The 21,237-nt window shown below is 40.3% G+C and overlaps 1 protein-coding gene across 1 annotated transcript in view; it reads left to right on the top strand.

Moving 5' to 3' along the window:
• The window catches only part of PLEKHA8 (pleckstrin homology domain containing A8), a 33,428-nt gene extending 12,622 nt beyond the window's left edge, over window positions 1-20,806 (top strand). The window contains exons 4-14 of the mRNA XM_077811329.1: window positions 1,785-1,909; window positions 3,628-3,786; window positions 4,681-4,721; window positions 6,054-6,211; window positions 7,958-8,126; window positions 8,656-8,741; window positions 9,148-9,206; window positions 11,276-11,406; window positions 12,083-12,153; window positions 13,288-13,349; window positions 14,351-20,806. Of these exons, the coding sequence (XP_077667455.1) occupies window positions 1,785-1,909; window positions 3,628-3,786; window positions 4,681-4,721; window positions 6,054-6,211; window positions 7,958-8,126; window positions 8,656-8,741; window positions 9,148-9,206; window positions 11,276-11,406; window positions 12,083-12,153; window positions 13,288-13,349; window positions 14,351-14,548 (1,259 nt within the window). The 3' untranslated portion in view covers window positions 14,549-20,806. The remainder of the gene's footprint in view (window positions 1-1,784; window positions 1,910-3,627; window positions 3,787-4,680; window positions 4,722-6,053; window positions 6,212-7,957; window positions 8,127-8,655; window positions 8,742-9,147; window positions 9,207-11,275; window positions 11,407-12,082; window positions 12,154-13,287; window positions 13,350-14,350) is intronic.
• The last annotated feature ends 431 nt before the right edge of the window (window positions 20,807-21,237 follow it).

The following is a 21,237-nucleotide window of genomic DNA, read 5'->3' as shown; positions in this document are numbered from 1 at the left end:
GGCAGTGTAGACATATCCTTACAGATCTAGGAGAAAAACAATAATGACCTCACCACTCCATGACCTCACCACTCCTGAGAGTCTTTTGGGTCCGAGATCTGCCCGTGTTCAGGCTAGATGGAGACGCCCTTGTCTCCCTGTAGCAAGTCCCTCCTGCTGCTGGCGGTGGTCAGCCACTTCCACGCAGAAACCTTCCTGCTAATAAGCACAGTCTTGGTGAAGAGTCCCAGTGTGAGGCCCCAGGCCCCAGCCTTCTGAGTTCTCCTGCTCAACACCCTTGTTGAATAGAGGGTGGTAAAGCAGGCAAGAGTCATTAGCAAGTCAATCGTTGGCACCATCTGGGTGACTCTTCCTGTGTTAACTCTCCCAAAGGTGAGAAACTTTCCCTTCATCTCTGGCCTTGCTATGCATCACATCAGACTATAGATACATCAGTTCAAACTGGCTCTCGACACAGAGTCAGACACAAAATGCAGGGTCTACTCCCAATGCAAGTTTACAATAGTGAACTGTTAGCCACTGCATAAAGGTTACACACCCACAGATTAATAGTATTATGCACGTGGTGTTAATGTGGTATATATTAAATATAAGTGTTGGGCAATCATGTAAAATCTTGTTATGCTTACTCTTACTCACTTGAAAGTATCCCACAATACCTTGTAACAGTATAACTCGGCATTTGGCATAAGGAAACTATCAAAGGCACGGTATGTAAGTATTCTACCCTGGTACAGGTAGGGAGTGCCATCATGACCCATTTAGTTCAGAATTCTGTTCCAAAAACAAAGTGTAAGAGGGGAACACCGTGCTACCAAAAAACCAAGGTAATTTTCATATTAGTCTTGGATGACGTGCTTTTTTTTGTAAACAGGTCTAGTATAAATAGAGGTAGGTTTGGGGGATTATTTTGGGAACACATCTTCTGCATAAGGTGAAATGAACATGCTGTGAGAACCTGCTTCTCAGAATGATTGATGATGTATTATTTCTCTTTCCTGTACCAGACTGTTGTGTCTATAGACAATAATTTGGTCTCTTGAACATTTTTAATATTGAACCCCAAGTGTTGTCAAAATTAATTGGCTATACATTTTTAATCAATAAAATCATACAAAACAAGATGAAATTCACAAGTTGACACAATGTCACAAGGTGAAATATCCGTGGTGCATTTGCAGAACTTGAAATACTTTCAGCTAACAATTTAACTTTTTTAAATTTGTGGATCATTAATAATCTATTGGGGGTTTTTAAACTGGCTTTCAGGCATTCAGATCCCTTAATTATTAATAATGCGATAGATGGATGTTAAGATGAGCTGTCTTTGTCAAACTCCCTTTTCCACCTTCCTGTAGTTTACAAACAAGGAGCTATGACCCTCTGACAACTGTTGTTTATACCTCCGATTATTTAGCAAACAGGCACGTTATAGTATGTAGGGATTTAGTTCTTGAATAAAAAGGCTCATGAAGTCAGACATTTTGTGGTTGAGACTCTTTTCTTTCTCTCTTGTAGTAAGTTTGTGTGTTTATAACTTAACAGCTCAGTTGGGACACTCTATTCCTGTTTGTGTTGGCAAATATCAAAAGGTCATGTTTTTCAACTGTCATAAAATGACAGTTCTAAGCCTTATGTTTTCAAATCAATAGAGCATGTGTTGAAATGTCGATCAGATGGGTTGGACTGGATTGAAATAGTACTAGTTATTTCCTCAACTTTCCAAAAACATCTACTGCAAGACTGATGGGATGTGTCCAACTCTCTTCTTGTCTCATTTTTAGAGCTCACTGAAAACACTGAAGCCTTGAAAACCAAAATGTCAGAGCTTAGGCTGTACTGTGACCTCCTTGTTCAGCAAGTGGATAAAACTAAGGAAGCTAGCATTTGTGGTGTATCAGAATCAGAGGTACAACTTTGTTTTCATACAGCCCTACCCCACTGGGTGCTGAGCACTCTGGACTTGTCCCGTGGATTGAACACCTCACAGAACAAACGCATCATGACTTCACGAAAAGAAGCATGTTATCCAGTTTAATGTTGCACTGACTTTCCTGCTGAATGCACATAGGACAAAAGTACCTAAAGGCTTCAGTTAGCAATATGATATTATTTTTATTATGTATTGCTATCCATTATGCTGGCTAGTACTGAGGTCATATACAGTAACTATGATCAGGATAGTAATGCCTCAAAAAAAATTTATGGTTTCACTGACCTTATGCCTGTAGTTCATGTTTCCAGGAATAAAGTGCACATACTTGATGAAGAGATGCTATGCAAGAAGTGCTTAATACTTGATCCTAATTAGCCTGCAGTCCAGTACTGTTAAAATCCTCCTTCAGTCAGTTCTGTTCTTAGGCTGAATACGTAATGATTAAGAGAGAATGTAGAGTCACAGTGAAACTCAACTAAAGGAAGAAACTTGTTGACTAGCCCATGTGATGGCTTTCGGAGTTTTAACCGAGCGTTCATTGGTTTTGTGTTAGAAAAGAAATACCAGTTCCAGAGGCATCTCTTACAAGCTTTCCTAAAGAAGGAGCTCTGTTTGGGAATGGCCTTTTAAAGAAGAGGGTATGCTCCTTCTCCGTGCGAGGGGTAGGGAGGTGGAAGGATTTTATGTGCAAAGAACTTAACCTCTCGGAGAGGGGGTGTGGTTTTCCAAGTTGTACGGTCCTGCTGTGGTGCCTCCCAGTGGAATTTTATTCGCAAGTTGCAGGGCTGGCAGATGACTGCATGAAGGGGAGTTATTGTGGTGTCCAAGCCAGCCAACTAGAGATACTGGCTGAAGTCTTGATGACGGATTTAACAAACTGTGTGGTGGTAGTAATGTTATTGTGCCTAATTTGGTCTTGAATAAAGGACAAGTAAGCAGTTGTTAGGACTGTTGTAACAAACACACATATAATGTTGTATTTACCCACTTCATAATTCACCGTTATGGGGCAAATGAGTCAATATTATTACTGTCCCTTTACCTGGCCATAGATTATTCAGAGCTGGAAGGGTTTAGCCTAATAGCAATCCGCTATCAATAACATGTTTGTTTCTGTGTTACGTCTAATACACAAGGGTCAGGACAGATATAACCCTTTGCCCGGAGTATGTTCTATAGACAAAGTAGGGGTTTGGTGCCAGCATAGTACTTTTGCTTTGCACCTTGTTCAGTTGCAGTCACCTTTCTTTGGGTTTAGGTACAATACATAAATAATCTTATCCTAGGCCACTTAAAATGTCATCTTTTCATTCTCTTGCCATGGTGTCCTCTGATCATACCAATCGAATAGCAGAATGTCAGGTCCTGGACCAATACTGAATTCACCATGGCATGTGTTTAAACTCTGGGCATATGGCATATAAATAGATGTTGCTGTTGAAATGCTGCATTTTGAGATTGATGTCACTGGAGGCTGACAGCAACAGGAGCATCCTCAGAAGCTGCAATCCCAATAGTGTCTGCTGTCATTGCTGTGATCAGATGGCCTCTTATGTTTAGTTCTTTGAAAATATTGAGCTTCTGATGATTAGGAAACAGGACTGTTGGGATGATGGGTTTTGTAAACTTCAGTCTTTCCAAATTAAGCGTTGATGGCAAATAAAGTGTCTTGCCATCTGGTTATTTCACAGAATGGAATTGATATGGGAGCTCTGTTGAAATCGACATGTAACACATTCCTGAAGACTCTTGAAGAATGTATGCAGATTGCAAATGTGGCCTTCTCTTCTGAGTTATTACATCACACCCCATCGGGATCTCCACACTTGGCTGTTCTCAAATTAAACAAGGTAATGTTGTGCAATCTCTGCTGTCACTCTCAACATGGAGAGCTTACTACCTTTCCTGGAAAGTAGTAGCTGTGGTGGTAAGGAATGGGGTTTTTAGCCCAGGATAGAGATCGTAACCATCCACTGGTGACATCCTGGTGTGTCATATGGATTGTAAGTGATGCAAGACTCAACTGTACATTTAAGTCACCGTTCATTTACTGTTAATAGCAGTTGAAACTCCTTACTCAGTAATACTTGGTATCTGATCCAGCTGTCAATATCCATGGCCCAGAATATTGTGACTGTGTTCTAGCTGCAATGGAAGCCCCAAATGAATTTTAAAAATAACCCCAGCACCATGTCTGCAATTGTAAGATACCCAGAAGTTGTAGAGTTCATCTCACTGGTCTCACCATCACAGTCTCAGATTCCCCAGGCCTATTTGTGAAGCTGGAGCAACTCTCCTGGCTAACAACAGATTAAGGAGAAGGGAGGAAGGGACACATGTTTCTTCATCTGGCATGTGTCAGGTTTTTTAATTTAAACATACTCAGGAAGAGGGTTTCATTTCCTTTACCCAGCCTTTCACAATGGCCCCACCTGTTCCCCAGCTCCCACATGATTGCCATACTTTGTTTGTTTTGTTTGTGGAGGTAGGCAGTACGCTGCCTGGGGATTAGCCTCTCTTTTGATCTTTGCCAGGTAACCTTCGGAATAGATCATTTACCTGAGAAAGGCCCGATATTTTCATGGTACAGACCTCATTGCATATGTTCGTGTGGGCCCCAGATCAGGGAAATATGAAGCATACACTTAATTTTCCTCATTGACTTCCATTTGAGTTAATAAATGTAAAGTTTGAGAAGAACAAAATGCTGCTTTCTTTTAAGAATACATTTTTGGTTTTTATAGGTAACCCCTCCCGTCTCCTCCAGTAGCACTGCAACAGAAAGGTACGCTGACGCTCCTTGTCTTTTGGTTGGTTGGTTTGTTTTCTTCTAAGAATGGCATAATTTTTTTTCTGGTTATGTCTGACTCTCCCATCGTGTTTTTTTTTGTTTTGTTTTGTTTTTTAATGTATTGATATTGCAAATACCAGATACAAGCACAAACTCTATTGCTAAGTGGATTTTCTCTCACTTAGCTCGCACTTTTCCCTTTTGGCTACTTCCTGGTGACTTCTCTTACCGTTATCCTTATTGCAACCTTCTGCTGCTGGTGGCTAGCCAACCATCTCACACACGCTTTACTGCTCTCTTCCCCACCTCTGGTTTCTGCTCCCATGCATTGCCATTATGAGTGCTGCTGCAGAAAACAAAGCTAGCAGGAGGCAGTGAATGAGCTGTCCATCGCAGCAGCGACCAATAATGCCACCAGTGCCAGTATAATGTGCCACTGGAACATTTCTTTAAAATCTGGTCTGTCCCAACCACCTTCATCTACGCTGGTGACGTGCGCCCTATCAGCCTCCAATGCAAAGCAAACATTTTCCCCAGATCTCTGATGTATCTTTTAAGCCGAGTATTTAAAAACAAGAGTTGTAAAAACATGTTCTGTTTGCTGAAAAGGGTAATCTCTCTTCTGGGTTTTCTTAGTTTTAATAACAGTAGTAGACTAATTCCAGTAAATATTTAATTCCTTTTCAGCATAAAATTTTGATTTTTGTTCTAATTACATGAACAGTTCCTTAAAGGCAACTTGCTTCTGTCTGAAATCTTTTTTAAATGTTACAGATAATACCTTAAATTTCTATAACTGAGACTGGGAGTTCTTTGTGCATTTGATGAGTTGTTGTGTATAGTTTGTTTTCCCACTTGTATGGCCATTTTCACCTGTTTGTTTGGGCTGTTCACTCAGAAAACAATGGAGAAAAAGATATCTGCGGGGAAAAATAGGAAAATATGTCTAAAACTGTGGGAGCAGGACTGTTTCAGATACAATATCTGCCGCTTACCATTTATTTATTTAAACAAATTGGATTTCAAGTTGGCTGTGCCCCTCTTTTTAAATAATGTATGTCCTTTTTTTCTCTCTTATATTCCATATTCTTGGCTTAGGATTGTTTCAGTAAATATACACACTGGAAAAACATTTCTGGAGCCACATGGCTCCTTCTGATGTTTTTAGACAAACATTTTTCTCGCAGCAATCTAGAAATGGCAACACTTTTGGATTTCCAGTCCCTCTTTCACATTGTTATGTACAGTTTTTTTGATAGGAAGAGACATGCCAAGCAAAGTGTTACATTTGCCCTTTGGTTTACATTTGTGTTCCCCCCCCATCAGGCAGATGGAATTGAACAGTTGTGAAAATGGCTCCGTAAAGGCAGAAACTAATCATTGTGAACAAACCCCGGTTAGCACTCTGATACCCTCACATCTGAAATCTAATGAGGAAGACTGTGACATTTCAGCTGAAGACCATGTAGAAAAGAAGTTGACAGGTAAACGCATGGAACAAAATATTATCCAGGGTGGGTGGTTAGTACTTTTGAGCACAAACAGTCTTATAAGGAGTGTGAGATATATCATTTCCCAAGAGAGACGGAGTATGTCAGGACTTATTACAAGATTACTGAAGTTTTACTTTGAGCTCTGTCCATTTCCCAGGGGTTAAGTCTTCCCATCACAATTCACACCCTTGTTGGTGGCCTTGGTAGAGAGACCAAGAACTGAAGAGGTACAGGACTAAACTGCTGTCACACTAGAGCTCATTCTTCTGGGTCACAATTGATGGAAATTGGCAATGCACTTAGCAACATTTGCACTGCACATGCTATGTGGACCAGTGGCTTCATTCCCCAAGGCCCTTCGTTGGCACCCTTTTCAAATACTAAAGGCCAGATTATCAAGAGTGCATATGAGAGCTGTGTGTGCAGGTTTCTGAACAAGTGGCCTTCAATTCACTCATACGTGCACTGACATATCTTTCAAAACCAAAACAAAAAACCCCAAACTCCTCGCCCTTAAATGACGAGGTTATTTGTTTTAGGAAAATTCCACCACTATTCAATTAGCATTGTATTAAAGTATCCATTACTCTAGCTGGCATCTGTCCGAAATAGGCAAAGTTAAAACATTTTATTTATATTTTGATTTGACATTGTTTCAGAAATAGCCTGATATTTATGCTAATGTGGTTATATCAAAACAATTCAGTATACGGTGGAATCCAGCCCTGAGACACTATGCTGGAGTGTTTGAGGTTTTATTATTATTTGTTGAGTAGACTAGGTCAGACTCAGACCTCTTGTGTTTCCCTTACTGTACATTATGCAGGACAGGCACTCACAACCGGTGATCTAGCAGAATTTGTGCACAAACATAAGAAGTATCAAGGTTCCTCTCCGCTTACCAAGTTATGCTCTGTCTGTCACAAGTATTTAGCTCTCCCGCTGGCTCTCCAGAATTTCCTTTGCACTTGTTTAGTTTTGTCTCACATAGGCAGAAGAAATAGTTGAAAAATCAGAAATACAGTAATGGGGAGGGAAAACGACTACGCGTTCCTATCGTGAAGATGTTGTGCAGCCTTGTCTGATGAGAGGTCTCCACTTCCCCATGCTCATCCCACCTACTCTAAAACCAAGTCCACGTCCCCCTTTCCCTGGGTTTGGTTTTCATTTACTTAGAAATTCATGGTAATACAACATACTTTCAGCCCAAACCTTTTCCCCAGTCTTGGCTGAACTTAGGGTTCCTTCAGTCCTTTCTCCACCAAGCCACTCCCACAGCCCTTTCTATCCAGGTAAGGTAACAGGACACGTGTGAGTCAACATTTAATCCTTTTCCAGCAAGTTCAATATGGCTCTCACATAGGGTGTCTTAGGCAAACACTGCCATCCTTTTGCATATTTTTATTCTTAGTCGCATTTTTTTCCCCTTCAGTGGACAAAGGAAAAAGAAGAATAAAGTAAAAGATGTGATGACATTTCACAAAGTGACATCTCTTCCATGGAGATGGTGCTCTTCCAATTTGAGTAGCGAGAGTGGCCGGTATTGTGTAGTCCTGCTAGTGCCTGTAGAAAACCGTGCATGCAAAGATCAATAGAGCCATTCATTCTGAATACCTTAGAAGATACCATTGAATTAATAAGGTAGATAACCAGAGAAGAACTAGTCAGAGAATCTCATTCAAATTAGATAACTGGTATCATTCAGCAACTGAGGTTTCCTTTCTTTTTAAATGTAAGGTGATGAAGTTAAAGACGATGGAGAAAGCAAGATGCTGCCCATAGAGGGCAACAGTGCTAACGAATCGCTGCAGTTGGCAATGGATTCCATAAGTGGACTGGCTCCATCACACTCTGGAGAAGGAAAAGAAGAGGATTTACCTACCTTCTTCAGTGTCATGAACATTAGGTAGTGTAGCTCCTGCATGCAGTAGATGAACAGTTGCTGGTATATTGAGACTATATGGTTAAAGCCCTTAATCAATTGAGTATTTGATCCATTCAATGGTGAATTTACTTAAATCCCAACAGAGATAATTTTGTACATCGTACTGTTTGTAGTAAATCTATAATACGTTTTGTAGTGCTAGAAGTTGGAACAAGGCAGTCTTATAGGTGAGTACTATGGTAAAAGGTCCATCACTTAAATACTACTTTGTGTGATTTTTATCCTCCCCACTCCCTAACTCACCCCCACCATCCTTGGGATGGTTCCTTTGCAAGAGTAACTGGCAGCAATACTTGCTGAACTTCTGAAAATTTGGTCAATTAATCACAAGTTGGAAAATTACTCTATTTAGAGTGAAATATTGTAAAATATTTATTGATTGCAGTGTGACCTCCTTCCAAAAAAGCAAACCCTTCTTCCATTGCTTGTGGGTAAGGTATGACAGGAGTATTTAATGTTTTTTTCTTTGTGTTCATACTGGAATCTCAAGGTTTAGTGACATTGAACTCCAGGAGGGTGACGGCATCCCCACAGAGGAATTTCTGCAATCGTGTTATGCAATAGTGCCAGTCTTAGGTAAGTGGTTACTTACTTTCACTACAGTTAGTGTCTGTAGCAGCTATGCCATGAATCCTTTTTGATTGCTGCCTAATAAGAGAAATGGCTGAGGTGTGACTCAGGCTCACTAAGATCATTCAATTCTTTAATCCTATTTGAGGATAAGGATATTGACTTCCTTTATAAAGTGCTTTAAGATCTATAGGTAAAACTTGCTATAAGAGCTAGGTCGTATTATTTTGGTGTCTTTAGCTCATGTACAGACTGGAGTTTTGGGTCCTGTAACAGAAGGAAGAAAAAGACTTCCATCTTTCTGTTTCTCTTTTTAACTGTTGAGAAAAGCTTTTTGGTAGTAGGTGAAATGGATATTGCTGAGTCAAGAGTACTAAGAAACTGCTTTAAAATGTTGCCTTCTTTCTTCTAGACAAACTTGGACCAACAGTCTTTGCTCCTGTTAAAATGGATTTTGTAGGTAATATCAAGGTAATAGCCATTTCTAACACTGACTTTTCAACAAAACAAAACTTAAAATTAAACAGATGCTGAAACACCCAAACAAATAGTGTATAAATGTAGATACCAGTTTCCTTACGTCGGGGTGCGCAACCAAACTTATATCTAACTTTATGAACAATAATCCCATACTCAATCTACTGAATATCTTAAAATCATAGAAATTAGATAGGCCTTTTCTTTAGCAAGTCCACTATTCCACACTCCAGATAATGCAGGATTGGCCCCCAGTATATGTACTTAATAAATAATAATAATTGTAATTTCTCCTCTTGTGATTTTAAATGATTCAAGGGGTGGGCTGCTGTCACTTCTGTTGGAAAACTATTCAGCATTCTTATAGATCTCACCATTAGAATAGGGTTTTCCCCTGATAATTCAACGTAACTTTTTACATTGCTTAGTTTCACCCCATTATTCCAAGTAATACATTCTTGTGCTACTCTAAAGAACTCCTTTCCCTCCTTGCCTCTTTCATCCTTTGGCTGCAATAGGTGGCTTGTTCCATCTTTAATACCTGAGAGTTTAAAGATGTGTTTAAAACCATGAGGTAGGCAGAAATTGAGCTTACAAACTGCTGATCTCTAGTACCCACACGGTATCCATTACCCAGCTGGCTTGCTGTTACAGTTATGACTGTATGTAGAAACACATAGTGAGTCGGGTCTAATGCAATACAGTAACCCTCACAAAGGAAGTGTGTGGTGTGTTTGGAGCAGGTGGAGGTGGGTCAGGCATATGGAATATACAGGGGTGGGGTTGGTATCTGGAGGTTTTTTAATATTTGCGTAACGCTCCTATTGGTCAGATCAAAATGCAGAAAGGGATGTTACACTGTGTACTGCAAGTACAGAATATTTTTTCAACACAGTCCAACTTTTGCGTGGAACCAGATTTTTTTTAAACTCCGTTTGAGTGATGGCCTGATATAAACCATTCAGCATGCTAGAATATAGCAGTTAATGAATATGATTGAAGTTGCTGTTTAGATTCTGTACTGATAGTGTTTTAATTAAAGGCCTCACTAGCCACATCCGCTTTATTAATGCTGTAGGCTGAAAAGAAACCTTGCATTTCCTTCCTCTAGCAGAAGCCAGCGAGTACATTGTGAGACCAGGTCCTCAGCTGACATAAATCAGCGTAGCTCTTTTGAAATCCGTGCTGTTTTACACCAGCTGATGAGCCACCTCTGAATCTGAACATTTTCTTTTGGCTCCAAGCTTGAAAAGGTTTGGTGTGCTACTCACAAGATGAAGGGAAAGAATATTTATCACTTAAAAAAAAATTAAACACATAATGGGGAACATCACTTATTTCAGGCTTCCAAAGAAATACTTTTTTAAAAATGGAAAATAAATAGCTTCCTCGCGTACACCATTGTGCCTGCTTCTCTTCTACTACAGCACAGGGTCCTGCTGTAGCTACTAGCATTGAGCAAGTGCATAAAAAATATAGAGGTTAACAGAAAAGAATGCTATAGAAACCGAAAAGGACTGGGAAAGATAGCACTGAGAGTGGAAAGGCAAAATATATCTCTAATATATACAACAAGAGCCTGTTAAGACAGTCTGATTGTGTTGGCTTGTGTTTTTTTTTTTACAAGGGTGGGTTATATGAAACAAGCTACATTTATAAAAAAATAAAACAAACATTCTGAGTCTCTTACAGAATCTGCTGCTCCAGCTGCCACTGTAATGATGCCTTAATCACGTTTTTCTTTTCCCTGAAGTGCTCAGAGCATGAACTTCCCTCTCTGAAAGTTGAGGTAACCATTCTTCCCGGGGAGAATGGACAGAACTCTCTTCATGGCCCGTCACTGCCACTCCAGATTTAAAATGACAGGGGGCTGTTGAACAAAGCAAGGCACTTTGCCCCTCAAATTTGGAGTCTACTACTGAGTGTACACTGCAAGGAATTAATCTGGGAACTGGAATTCCTTTTATGTGTGAAAGGCCTGGTAAATGGCTCTTGTGAGGGAGAATGTTTTTGTCATATCAAATGGAACCATGTCAAAGTATAAACTGTTGTCTTCTCTTCAGAAAATAAATCAGAAATATATAACCAACAGACAAGAGTTCCACACTCTCCAGAAGATAGTGCTCCATGAAGTGAGTGCTGAGCTAGCACACGTTAGAAACTCTGCAACTGAGGCCCTTTTGTGGCTAAAAAGGTAACTGCCAAGTGCCAAACCTTCAGTTTAATTGTAGGTGTTACCCAGATCCCTTCACCAATGTAGATCAGGCTCAGGAAGCAATTCTTGCTAGTTTCGTTGCACACCTGAGTAGTCCAAACACACTGCGTTCAAATTTAACATCCCAGTTATGATCCCAGTATTGGGCATACCATGCACAAGGTCTAAATACCTACTTTTTCCTAGAAAAATAACTGAATAGTCTTCCTAGGTAACTCTTCCTGCCATGCCTCTGAGTCATCCAGAGGACCTAGGCTACAGCACTTAAACTCTGACTTGGAGCACAGCCTGTCTGGGTGGTTGGGGAGTGGTGGCTGAAAGGGATTAGTAATGGATCCATCTCTTTACCCAAATGAAAAAAATGGCTAGTCAATATTGTGTTTGCTGTTACAAGTGAATAGGCCAAGAGGAGACTTCACATGTGTTTTCTCCAGGCATTTCCACTGAGGCAACAAGACATGGACTCTGCTCACAGTGAGCAGCCTTTAGTAATGTCACATTTTGGCCAAAATGGTTTAAAGTTTTATGTGAAACAAATGAGTTTTTGTATGCATACGTAGGGATGTTACACACCCTTCTATTTCACTCAGCAATTTTGGGGGGCTGTCTGGTGATAAATATTTTGCTTTTTTTTTTTTTGGTTTCTTCCTGACAGAGGCTTAAAGTTTTTGAAGGGATTTTTGACAGAAGTTAAGAATGGAGAAAAGAATATTCAAACAGCTCTGAGTAAGTGCCAATTGCTTTATTGTTCTTACTTTTTTATTTATATAATTGAGCTTTTTCTCCATTATTCAGGGTCTGGGTATTCTTCTCTTATTAATATTAAAATTAGTGTTCCCTGTAGCTTGCCTTCAAAAAATACCTTCTCTGAAAACTGTAATCTGGAGCCAAATACCCTATTTACAGATAACTACATTGTACGAGGCAAGTCTTTATTTGATGGGATTTTTCCCCCAAATTTTGTTTTTACATGTAGTTAAAAATGGGGGAGGGACATCCCAAATGTATCTTAAAGCAAGTTAAAACTTTGTAAGAAACTTTATGCTTATATAAGACTTTTCTTTACTGAGCCTCTTGGCATCCCTGTGAGGTAGGCACAATAAGTGCTGAATCTGTTTTATACATGGGGAAAGCACAGAGCTTAAGATGTTAAACAGCTGGATGTGGGAGCTGCTGAAAGTGCACAGAGCTGAAATGACCGTACTAAGCACGTAGTATTTGCTCAGCCCCTGAGGAGAGGCTCTTCCCCATAGTATGGTGTAATTGGCACAGTGCTCTGCAGCTCACACTGAACGGAGTACTAGAGAGACTGAGAACCCTGGGGGTGAGGCATGGGCAGAGCTAGGGCTAATCAACAAAAATTGTACTTGCAAATAAATTGGTCTCCATTGACAGAGAGGATTTATTGGGTAACTTATTTGCCAAATCCTATTTGACCATCTGTAGAAATGGTCGGATAATGAAGAAACATATTGGTGAATAACTTTCTTTATTTGCAGTAAATTGTTAAAGCACTTTTCACGAAAAGAATGTCCAGCAAGTAATCCGAGCAGCTGTATCCAGGGGGGAGTATTCTCCCATGCCCTCCAGTGAATGCACAGGATGTGTGGGGCAGCCTTTTTAGGCCTTTCGGTTACTGCTACTGCCAACCACAGGAGTAGTGGCTAACTCGCATGGGTTTAAGAGCTCCCATTGGAAAAAATTGAGAGCAGGGTAAGATCTGAGAGCTGGCTGTTTACACTGAAGTGCTGTGCAGAGGTGTAAGGAAAAAATCCTCTCTCACAGCCAGGTGGAAGTGAGCTGGAAGAAAATTTAAAAAATACTATTGGGAACTTATTTTTTCTTTTCCTTTCTTTTAAGACAATGCTTATGGCAAGACCTTACGGCAGCATCACGGCTGGGTTGTGCGAGGGGTTTTTGCGGTAAGTGGCTAACATCTTAATTGCTGACTCAGCTAGTCAGAATCTTGGCTGCATTCACCTGTTAGTCCAGTCTTGTGCTATGGTTGATACTTGATGAAATGTACTGAAATGTAAGTACCGAAAGAACTAACGGAGATGTTCACTTTGTCAGATCTCTGCCTCAGAGGCAAGAGTTGGGGCTAGCATTTTAGGTTTAATGTTTGATTTTCACAGAGGAATCTATTTTTCTTTTAGTTTAAGAATTTTTGTCTGTGTTTAGATTTAGTCTAGAAATGTCTCTTGCCACACATCGTATAGGGTCTTTTCTAGGAAAATAAAAATAAAGTCAGAATATTTTAGAGTGCCTCATTAACAACATCTTTTCCTAATATTTTTAAATGCATTTCTGGAATGTAGTTCTGTCTCCTCAAGATGTTCTTTCCTCCAGTGCATGAAACATTAGAGTAGAGTGGGAGGGAAGACTGAAACGTAATAGTTGTGAAAACAAGACCCACTTTACTCAAATAGAGTAACCAAGGAAACAGGAAAAAGAAAAGGACGACTTGTGGCACCTTAGAGACTAACAAATTTATTTGATCATAAGCTTTCGTGAGCTACAGCCAAGCTAGCAGTGCCCCCTGGTGTCTGTTATAAATAGTATTGAAGAGACTATGTGAAGTCCCAGCCAGATGTAATAACAACACTTTTCATGACTAAGGGATAAGCAGCAAGATTTGGGGTAAAATTTTTTTGGGGAAAAAAAAAACTTAGACTTCCAAGTTCGAGTTCTTGAAAATTAGACGTAGGCTCCTTTTGAAAATGTACCCATGTTGGTTATTTTAATGTTTTTAAAGTCTAAATTTAAAAAAAAAAAAATCACCACTTGTAATCACAAAATCTGCTATATAGGCACTTTCTAAAAATCAGGCCTCTGTAAAGTGTCTCATAATGGGGACACAAAAGTTGAAGTATCAAAAATCACTTTTCAAGTCTGAGATTTTGAACTTCTGTTCCTCTCCCAGTTAGCTTTAAGGGCAGCACCAACATATGAAGACTTTGTGGCAGCACTGTCTGTGAAGAAGTGTGATAATCAGGAAGAAGCTTTTTATAATGCAATGCAGAGAGACCTCCACATTTACTTGCCAGCCATGGAAAAGCAGCTGAATATCTTGGACACTCTCTATGAAGTACATGGGTTGGAGTCGGATGAGGTGGTGTAACCACAGTGACACAGTACCTCAAAACTTCAGGCACTGCGTTTGTTAACGAGCTTTTCTGAATGCCGTTTCTCTTCATTGTATCTTTCCTTAGCATGGGAGGTGGAGGAATCGGTGTGCGTGTGTATTTTTAATCCTTGTTTGTGTTTAAATGCAGCGGTGCTGTTTCTTTGAAGGCTGCAACTGTCTGCATGGTGAATACCTTTGGGCTAAATAATTCTTCTTTTTACATGAATGTAACAGAGCAGAATTAGGCCTTCTCGCTCCAGTGCACACTACTAGTGCGGAGGGGCAGCTTTGATGGGAGCACTGATGCTGTGCTGATGTCGTCATTTTGCCCTCACCCTGTTCTGTGCCTGTCCACGTGCTGTGATGCTAGTCTCCATTTCACTGGTCTTCTGTCTGTCTGTGTTAGCGGAGGGGCAGAGCTAGTGAGAGCTGTGCTGCACTGATAGCAGAAGAGGGGGCAGTAGAACTCTCTACCTGATTAACTGAGTGGTCAGTCTGGTCCCATCATGAGGTAAACTTTGGGTTGCATCCTTGTGTTTTATATAGTGATTTGATTTTACTCACAGCCCTGTTTTAAAAAAATTTGCAGTAAAGACTGTTACTGCAAGTGTTGCCTTGATGGCCAGGGTCCCTTGGCCTCCCCTAAGGGTCACCCTGTCACACTAGGCATGCTCTCCCTGTGCTGTCCTAGGTACTGTCCACCTCCTCACAGGTCCATGAAAACAGAGTTGTCTTTCAGTGTTAGTAGGCTCCTGGAGCTGTTCTACCAAGAAGCTCCTCCTGCCTCATCCTGTTTTTGTGTCTGTGTCTGTCTGTGTGTGAGAAAGAGACAGACAGAAAAATAATCCTTAAATTCACTGTGATGCCAGCCTTGTTGCTGATGTCCCAGCAGGGGGAGGCCTCTACGTGGCAGAAGGAGAGAAGGTTGTCAAGATGCATCACCTTGATCTTGGTACTAGTGTCATGACTGCTTCCTTTGCCCTTGTGCGGTTAACAAGGCTTTAGTGCTAAGCGCTGGAGCTGTTGGGCCAGATCCTCAACAAATGTAACTTGGCAAAGCCCCATTGTTTCCACTGGAGCTGCGCCCATCTACAGTAGCTGAAGATCGGTCCTGTTGTATTTACTCAGGTAACAGACAGAATAAACTTTTCAAAAGCCCCTAAGTCATTGAAAGTCAGTGGAACGTAGACTTGTAAGTGTCTAAGTCACGTAGGTGCTTTTGAAAAGTTTGCCTATAGCCTTCTTTTTAAAGGCCCTATTCAAAACCAAATCCCATAACTACTGCTGGGTATTGTGTGGTTTAAACACAACCAGCAATCTAACAAGTTATATAAAAATGCTTCTAGATTAGCATTTGGAGGGGGTATGGGTGTTGGTTTTGTTTTTTGCCAGTGGGGTTTATAAAAGGCTGGTTTTGAAATGAGTCAGTTCTAGGGGGAACTATGGTTCTTCATAAAACCATCACACATTAGTGTAGCTATAAGTATATAATCCAAAAGTGTCTAGGTTTGACTGTGAATTAAGGATAATGGGGATTTTTTGCCATGCTTTCCTCCCACTGATACAAGTAAAAGAAACAGGTCCACTGGTACTGTTGGAGTCAAGAATTAATAGCTTTCTCTGTAGTTATTCAAATGATTAAAAAGTGAAATTTGACTTTGTGTAGAGGGCCAGCACAAGGTATTTGGACTGTTTAGTCCCACTTCAGGGTTTAAGTAGATCTTTAGTGCATAGGACTTTTGCTGGCCTTCTGCATGGGGTGAATTTCACATTGTACATTAGAGAGAAGGGAGGAACACTTTAGAATGAAGGGCTTGGGAGAGTGGTGAGCCACTATAAATAGAGGAGAAAACAACTCTTCAGTGACATTTTGACATTTTTGTTGCCATCTCGCAGGAGAAATGCTTTTACTTAGGTCCAGCAAATCAAGGATACCAAGAGGAATTCTAGTGATGTGCAGTGCTCCCTGTGCCTGGATTCCTATAGAACAGGTTGTTTAAGCATAATTCCATGTTTGAAGCACAGCTATATACTTAGTGCTCAAACCATTCTATCCAGGGAATACTAAAAATTGCCAACTTTGAAGAAAGCACAAAACAGCTATAGGAAAAGACCAAAAACTTTAAATTTGGTGCCTGAAGGTAGACACCAAAAGCAATAGATAAATAGTAATTGGCTTGATTTTTCTCTTTTCTTTTCAGAGCTGTGGGTGCTGAGCCCCTTTGAAAATTGAGGCATTTTCTATTCATGCTTGCATATAGAATTGAATATTTTTTTTTGGTCAGAGGTTGCTTCTGTTATTCCACTAGCTGCAGTACTAAGAATGAAGCCATCTACCCTTGCGATTTACACATATAATTCTCTTTAGCATAAATGCTGAGTAATCCACACAAATGTCAATAGAACAACCCCAGGCCATGCCCCCTAGTAAGTGGTTTCTTCAGGGTTACAGCTAAGGTTCTTCACTGAGGTGATGTTTCGACGTTGGCTTCATAACTCTCTTCAGGATGCTCTGGGAAGATAGTGATTGCACAAGTAGAGACTACATTTTCACACAGTGGAGGAAAGGACAGAGAGATCCTCTCTTATGAAGTAAATTTTAAAAGAAACTAATTGTGGAGTTAGAATGAATAAAAAGTGGAATTTTCTTTTGCTCTAAGCTTCTCTCATAGTGGGGGACAGCATTCACATTTTTACCAGTGGGGAAAATCCAAACTTACCGGTGCAAAGAGGGAAAACACCGTTCGTGACCTCATTTTAATTTTTTTAACTTCAGAACTGACATTTTCCTGCGTCTGATACGCAGACAGACCAATAAATTATTTTGCTTATGTGGGGCACACTCCTCTTCCGAAGAGTTTCCTTGTCTCCATTCTTCCTTGCAGAATTAGCTCTTTTACTTGCAATTGCTGGTCAGGGGCTTTCTTGGGAAACAGTGACAAAACTGAATTAACTATCCAATATACCAGATTGCCAGCTATGGCCCAATATGTAGGCACTTGTTCTTTATAATTCCTAAATCAAAGGAATCTTCTCTATTTTTCTGACTAACATCACTGATCATTTTAAAGTTCAGAGACAAAAATATGTTGTTTTTCCCAGAGTGGGTTGACACTTTAGTTTTAAAAGAATTTGTGCTTGCCTCACAGCCAAGCAACAAGCATGCATCTTGGAACTGATCTGACAGCTACAAGATTAAAATGTGCTTTTACTCCCACATGCTGATACTGTTATAGCCGTTTTGCATACCTTACATGAACTGCATTGATTTGTTAAACTTTATCAGTCTGAAGTTTTACATGTGTTTCCTTTAGAAATGCTTTCAGTTATTTCCTTTGTCTGGCAGTTGCATACTCTCAGGGATTCTACATAGCCATGGCAAAAATATAGTCGGCTTACAATACAAGGCTGCTTTTTGTGAGAAGTTGGTATAGTTCAGTTCAGAACCCCAGCAAAAAGTATGACACTAGCACAGACTATCCAATGCACAGGTTTGCTAAGACGTGATAAACCCCAAAGCAATCTGATACAAATACTGTAGAGAACAATAGCTGTCAGCATATTTTAATAAAGGTCATATCTCTTTGTAATACAGTGCCACTGGCATTAGAGCAGAGCTCCCCAATAATTCAAATAAAGAGTTCTGCTTAGAAGTGGATGAGATTTTTTTTTTATTTGATTTGATTTTTGCTGTTTTTCAAACAAACGTACTCTAACATCCTTTTCAATACTTTAAGACACCATAATCAACAGTTGAATGTGGCTGCACCCTAGCATCAAGGCACCATGGGTATGCTCTGGTGAACTATTAATACTCAAGTGTTTAGAGGTATAGATTAATGGATCACTGAAACATACCCAGGAGGCTCATCTTTATGTTATAGTATGGCCCTTAACTTTTAAAAGCAAAATTTTAAATTTGAAGTGCATTTTAAACAAGTGTTTGGTATTTTAAGGGCCATATGTTTTCACTCTTGGTAAAAGTAATTTATAGTAAATCAATAGTTTGGGCTACAGTACAGTCACTGTTTACATTACATTGAACATATTTTGTGGTTTAAGAATTGTCAAACTTTTTTTTGTAGTTGCAAGATTTTATGTATTTAGATGTGCTGCTGTATTCTCCAGGTCGGGTCTAATGCTGTAGCTTATGCCTACATCGATACTGCACTTCACGGGTGTGTGGCCATTATAGAATACTTTTCTTTTTAAATAAGGGTTCCCCTCATTCAGTGGACTTCCTCCACTCGTGTTTCAAACTTCTGTTTGGTTTTTGCAAAAGGTGGTTAAAAGAACCCTGAGTTCCTGTGAACTCTGTAACAAGCAATAGCCAAGCCCTTGCAGGGCTAAAAATTCCCTTTCAACTGACCTCCCCATCTCATGCCTGCTTTGCAGTCGGCTATGCTGCTTTCAGGCTACAGCGTCTCCTGTAGAACTGCTGGGGAGTTCGAAACAGCCACAATGCCACTGTATTAAAGTGATTAAAAACAGAGACTTTGAAGATGGGCCCAAGGTCAGAGCTGGACAGCCAAGCGAAAGGGGGCTTGTGAAGAATGTGCTGCCTTTTTTGAAGTGTCTCTCCCTGGCACTGCAGTGCTTTGCCAATCACAGTAAAACTCTGGGAAGTTTTAATTTGACCTTTGAAATCTAAATCAATACACTTCAGTAGTGACAGTTTCCAGCTCTTATTGGCAAAAGCACAGTTTCAAAGATAGGCTCATTTCTCTCCACTTGCCTGCAAAGTGCTGATAAGAAGGCAAGGTGAGACAGACAGCACAACTGAATCCAGGACCACCCTACCCTGAAAAAACTAAAAGCTTTTGGCTTCCATGTCGTCTCCAAGTGTATAAAAATCACTTGTGTAGCGGGGTAGCGTTGTGGGAGGGGATGGATTCCTAGCACACAAGTGAAACTATCCCATGGTAAGTCTGGAAGTACCCATGGTTCATGTGAGGGTTTAAACAGTGCTGTGAGATCAAAATGGCCAAAGTAATGAACTTGAAAACTTGGACTTCGTTGTCTAGAGCAGTGGTCCCCAAACTGTGGGGCGCACTGCCCTAGGTGGGCGTGGAGGAACATTTGGTGGGCGGGGTACAGCAGGGATGGGAGCACCACCCAGCGCCGCTCTGCCCCCTGCCGTGGTTCCCAGCTCCTGGCCCCAGCCATGGCTCTGCTCCCAGCTGTGGTTCCTGGCCCTGCCATGGCTCCAGCCTCAGCCCTAACGGTGACCACGCTCTGCTACTGGCTCCCAGCCTGGGGGGGGACGGCACCATTAGATGGGAAGGTCACGAGGTAGAAAGTTTTGGGACCATTGGTCTAGAGTTTAATTTTGCCCCTGATTTAGGAAGGTCTTCCTGTTCAGGACTGCACTTAAAACACATGTTTAAGCACACATCTAAGGACTGTCCTGAACATGGATGGACTAAAGCACATGTTTAAGTGTTTTCCTGAATCAGGGTCTAAAACCAGTGTCTGTGTGTGTGTGTGTGTGTGTGTATACACATTTCTGCACGTGCCTGATTTAAGCACACAAATCCCCCATTGCATTAGAATGCATACTTGCTCAAGATGTGGATGTTAGCTATTTTTAATATACTTATCTTATTCTATAACTAAAGGGACACCCCAGAAGCGCCAAAGGCTTATTAATTTTCCCTGTTTCAATATCCTGACTAGGTTTTTAGCTCTAAGCTTGTTTATCCTAATTAGTCTTAACATTCATGGGCCCATATTTGCTCTTTGACACCTTTAAACAAAAATCACAACAATTTGAGGTTCCTATGTAGTGTTGTGTTTTATCATGTCTCCATGTAGTTACACTTAATTAGAGCAAGGAAATCACACTCAAGAATAAAATAACAAAACTGAAAAGTGAAGTGTTTTGCTTGTGCATTTTCCTTTCCCAGCTCCTTCATTTTTCCAAGGACATGTTGGACATTAATTTTATGAACATTAAACTAGGCTTATAGTGAGCATTGCTTAGATGTATAGTATTTAAGATGAGAGAAGATATGTGGCCTTTTATTTTACTTTGTCTTGACTGATGAACAAACCCCTCAGTGTTGTAAACACATTGATACTAGACCAAATGAAAGCAGGTCAGGCACCAACCTGCTTTCAATCTATGCTGATTCTCTCTACAGAATTATATTCCATACTTAAGATTTAGTTTTGTTGTTTGTTTTTGAGAAATGTTTGAAGAACTCTGTCAGATTTTTATATTTAGCGATAATAAACTTATTTTTAAATATGCCTATTTTAAAATTTCGTTTTCTCTGCATGGTTTCCTAAGAAGCTTTGTTTATAATTTTTATTTATTACTTGTAAATACGGTGGGGCTTAAGCTCCAGTCTTGGCTCCATTATTCTAGGCACTGTAATCGGTTCTGGTTAGTGGAAACAGCCTGTATGTATCTTTTTTTTTTTTTTATGAGTATGTTCATGCCAATGGAAACTGTTGGATTTATAATAAAAAATGATTTGCTAAGAGCTGAAGCCAGCAAATATTTGTGGCTTCCTGGACCAGAAAAGCTCCTGAAGACCATAGATATGGTTCATTCCCAAAACATTACCCACTATCTGCTAAGGTCATAAAACTGAGAGGTGAGAGAGTTTCTTCAGCTCCAGAGCTGGAGGAATTTCTGTGCATCATTCCTAGATACAGATGAAGGCAAGTGTTGCCTG

Source organism: Eretmochelys imbricata, chromosome 2 (genome assembly GCF_965152235.1).
Source record: "Eretmochelys imbricata isolate rEreImb1 chromosome 2, rEreImb1.hap1, whole genome shotgun sequence".
NCBI classification, from domain to species: Eukaryota; Metazoa; Chordata; order Testudines; family Cheloniidae; genus Eretmochelys; species Eretmochelys imbricata.
The sequence above is the reverse complement of the archived record's forward strand: the minus strand, read 5'-3'. Positions and strand labels throughout refer to the sequence as shown.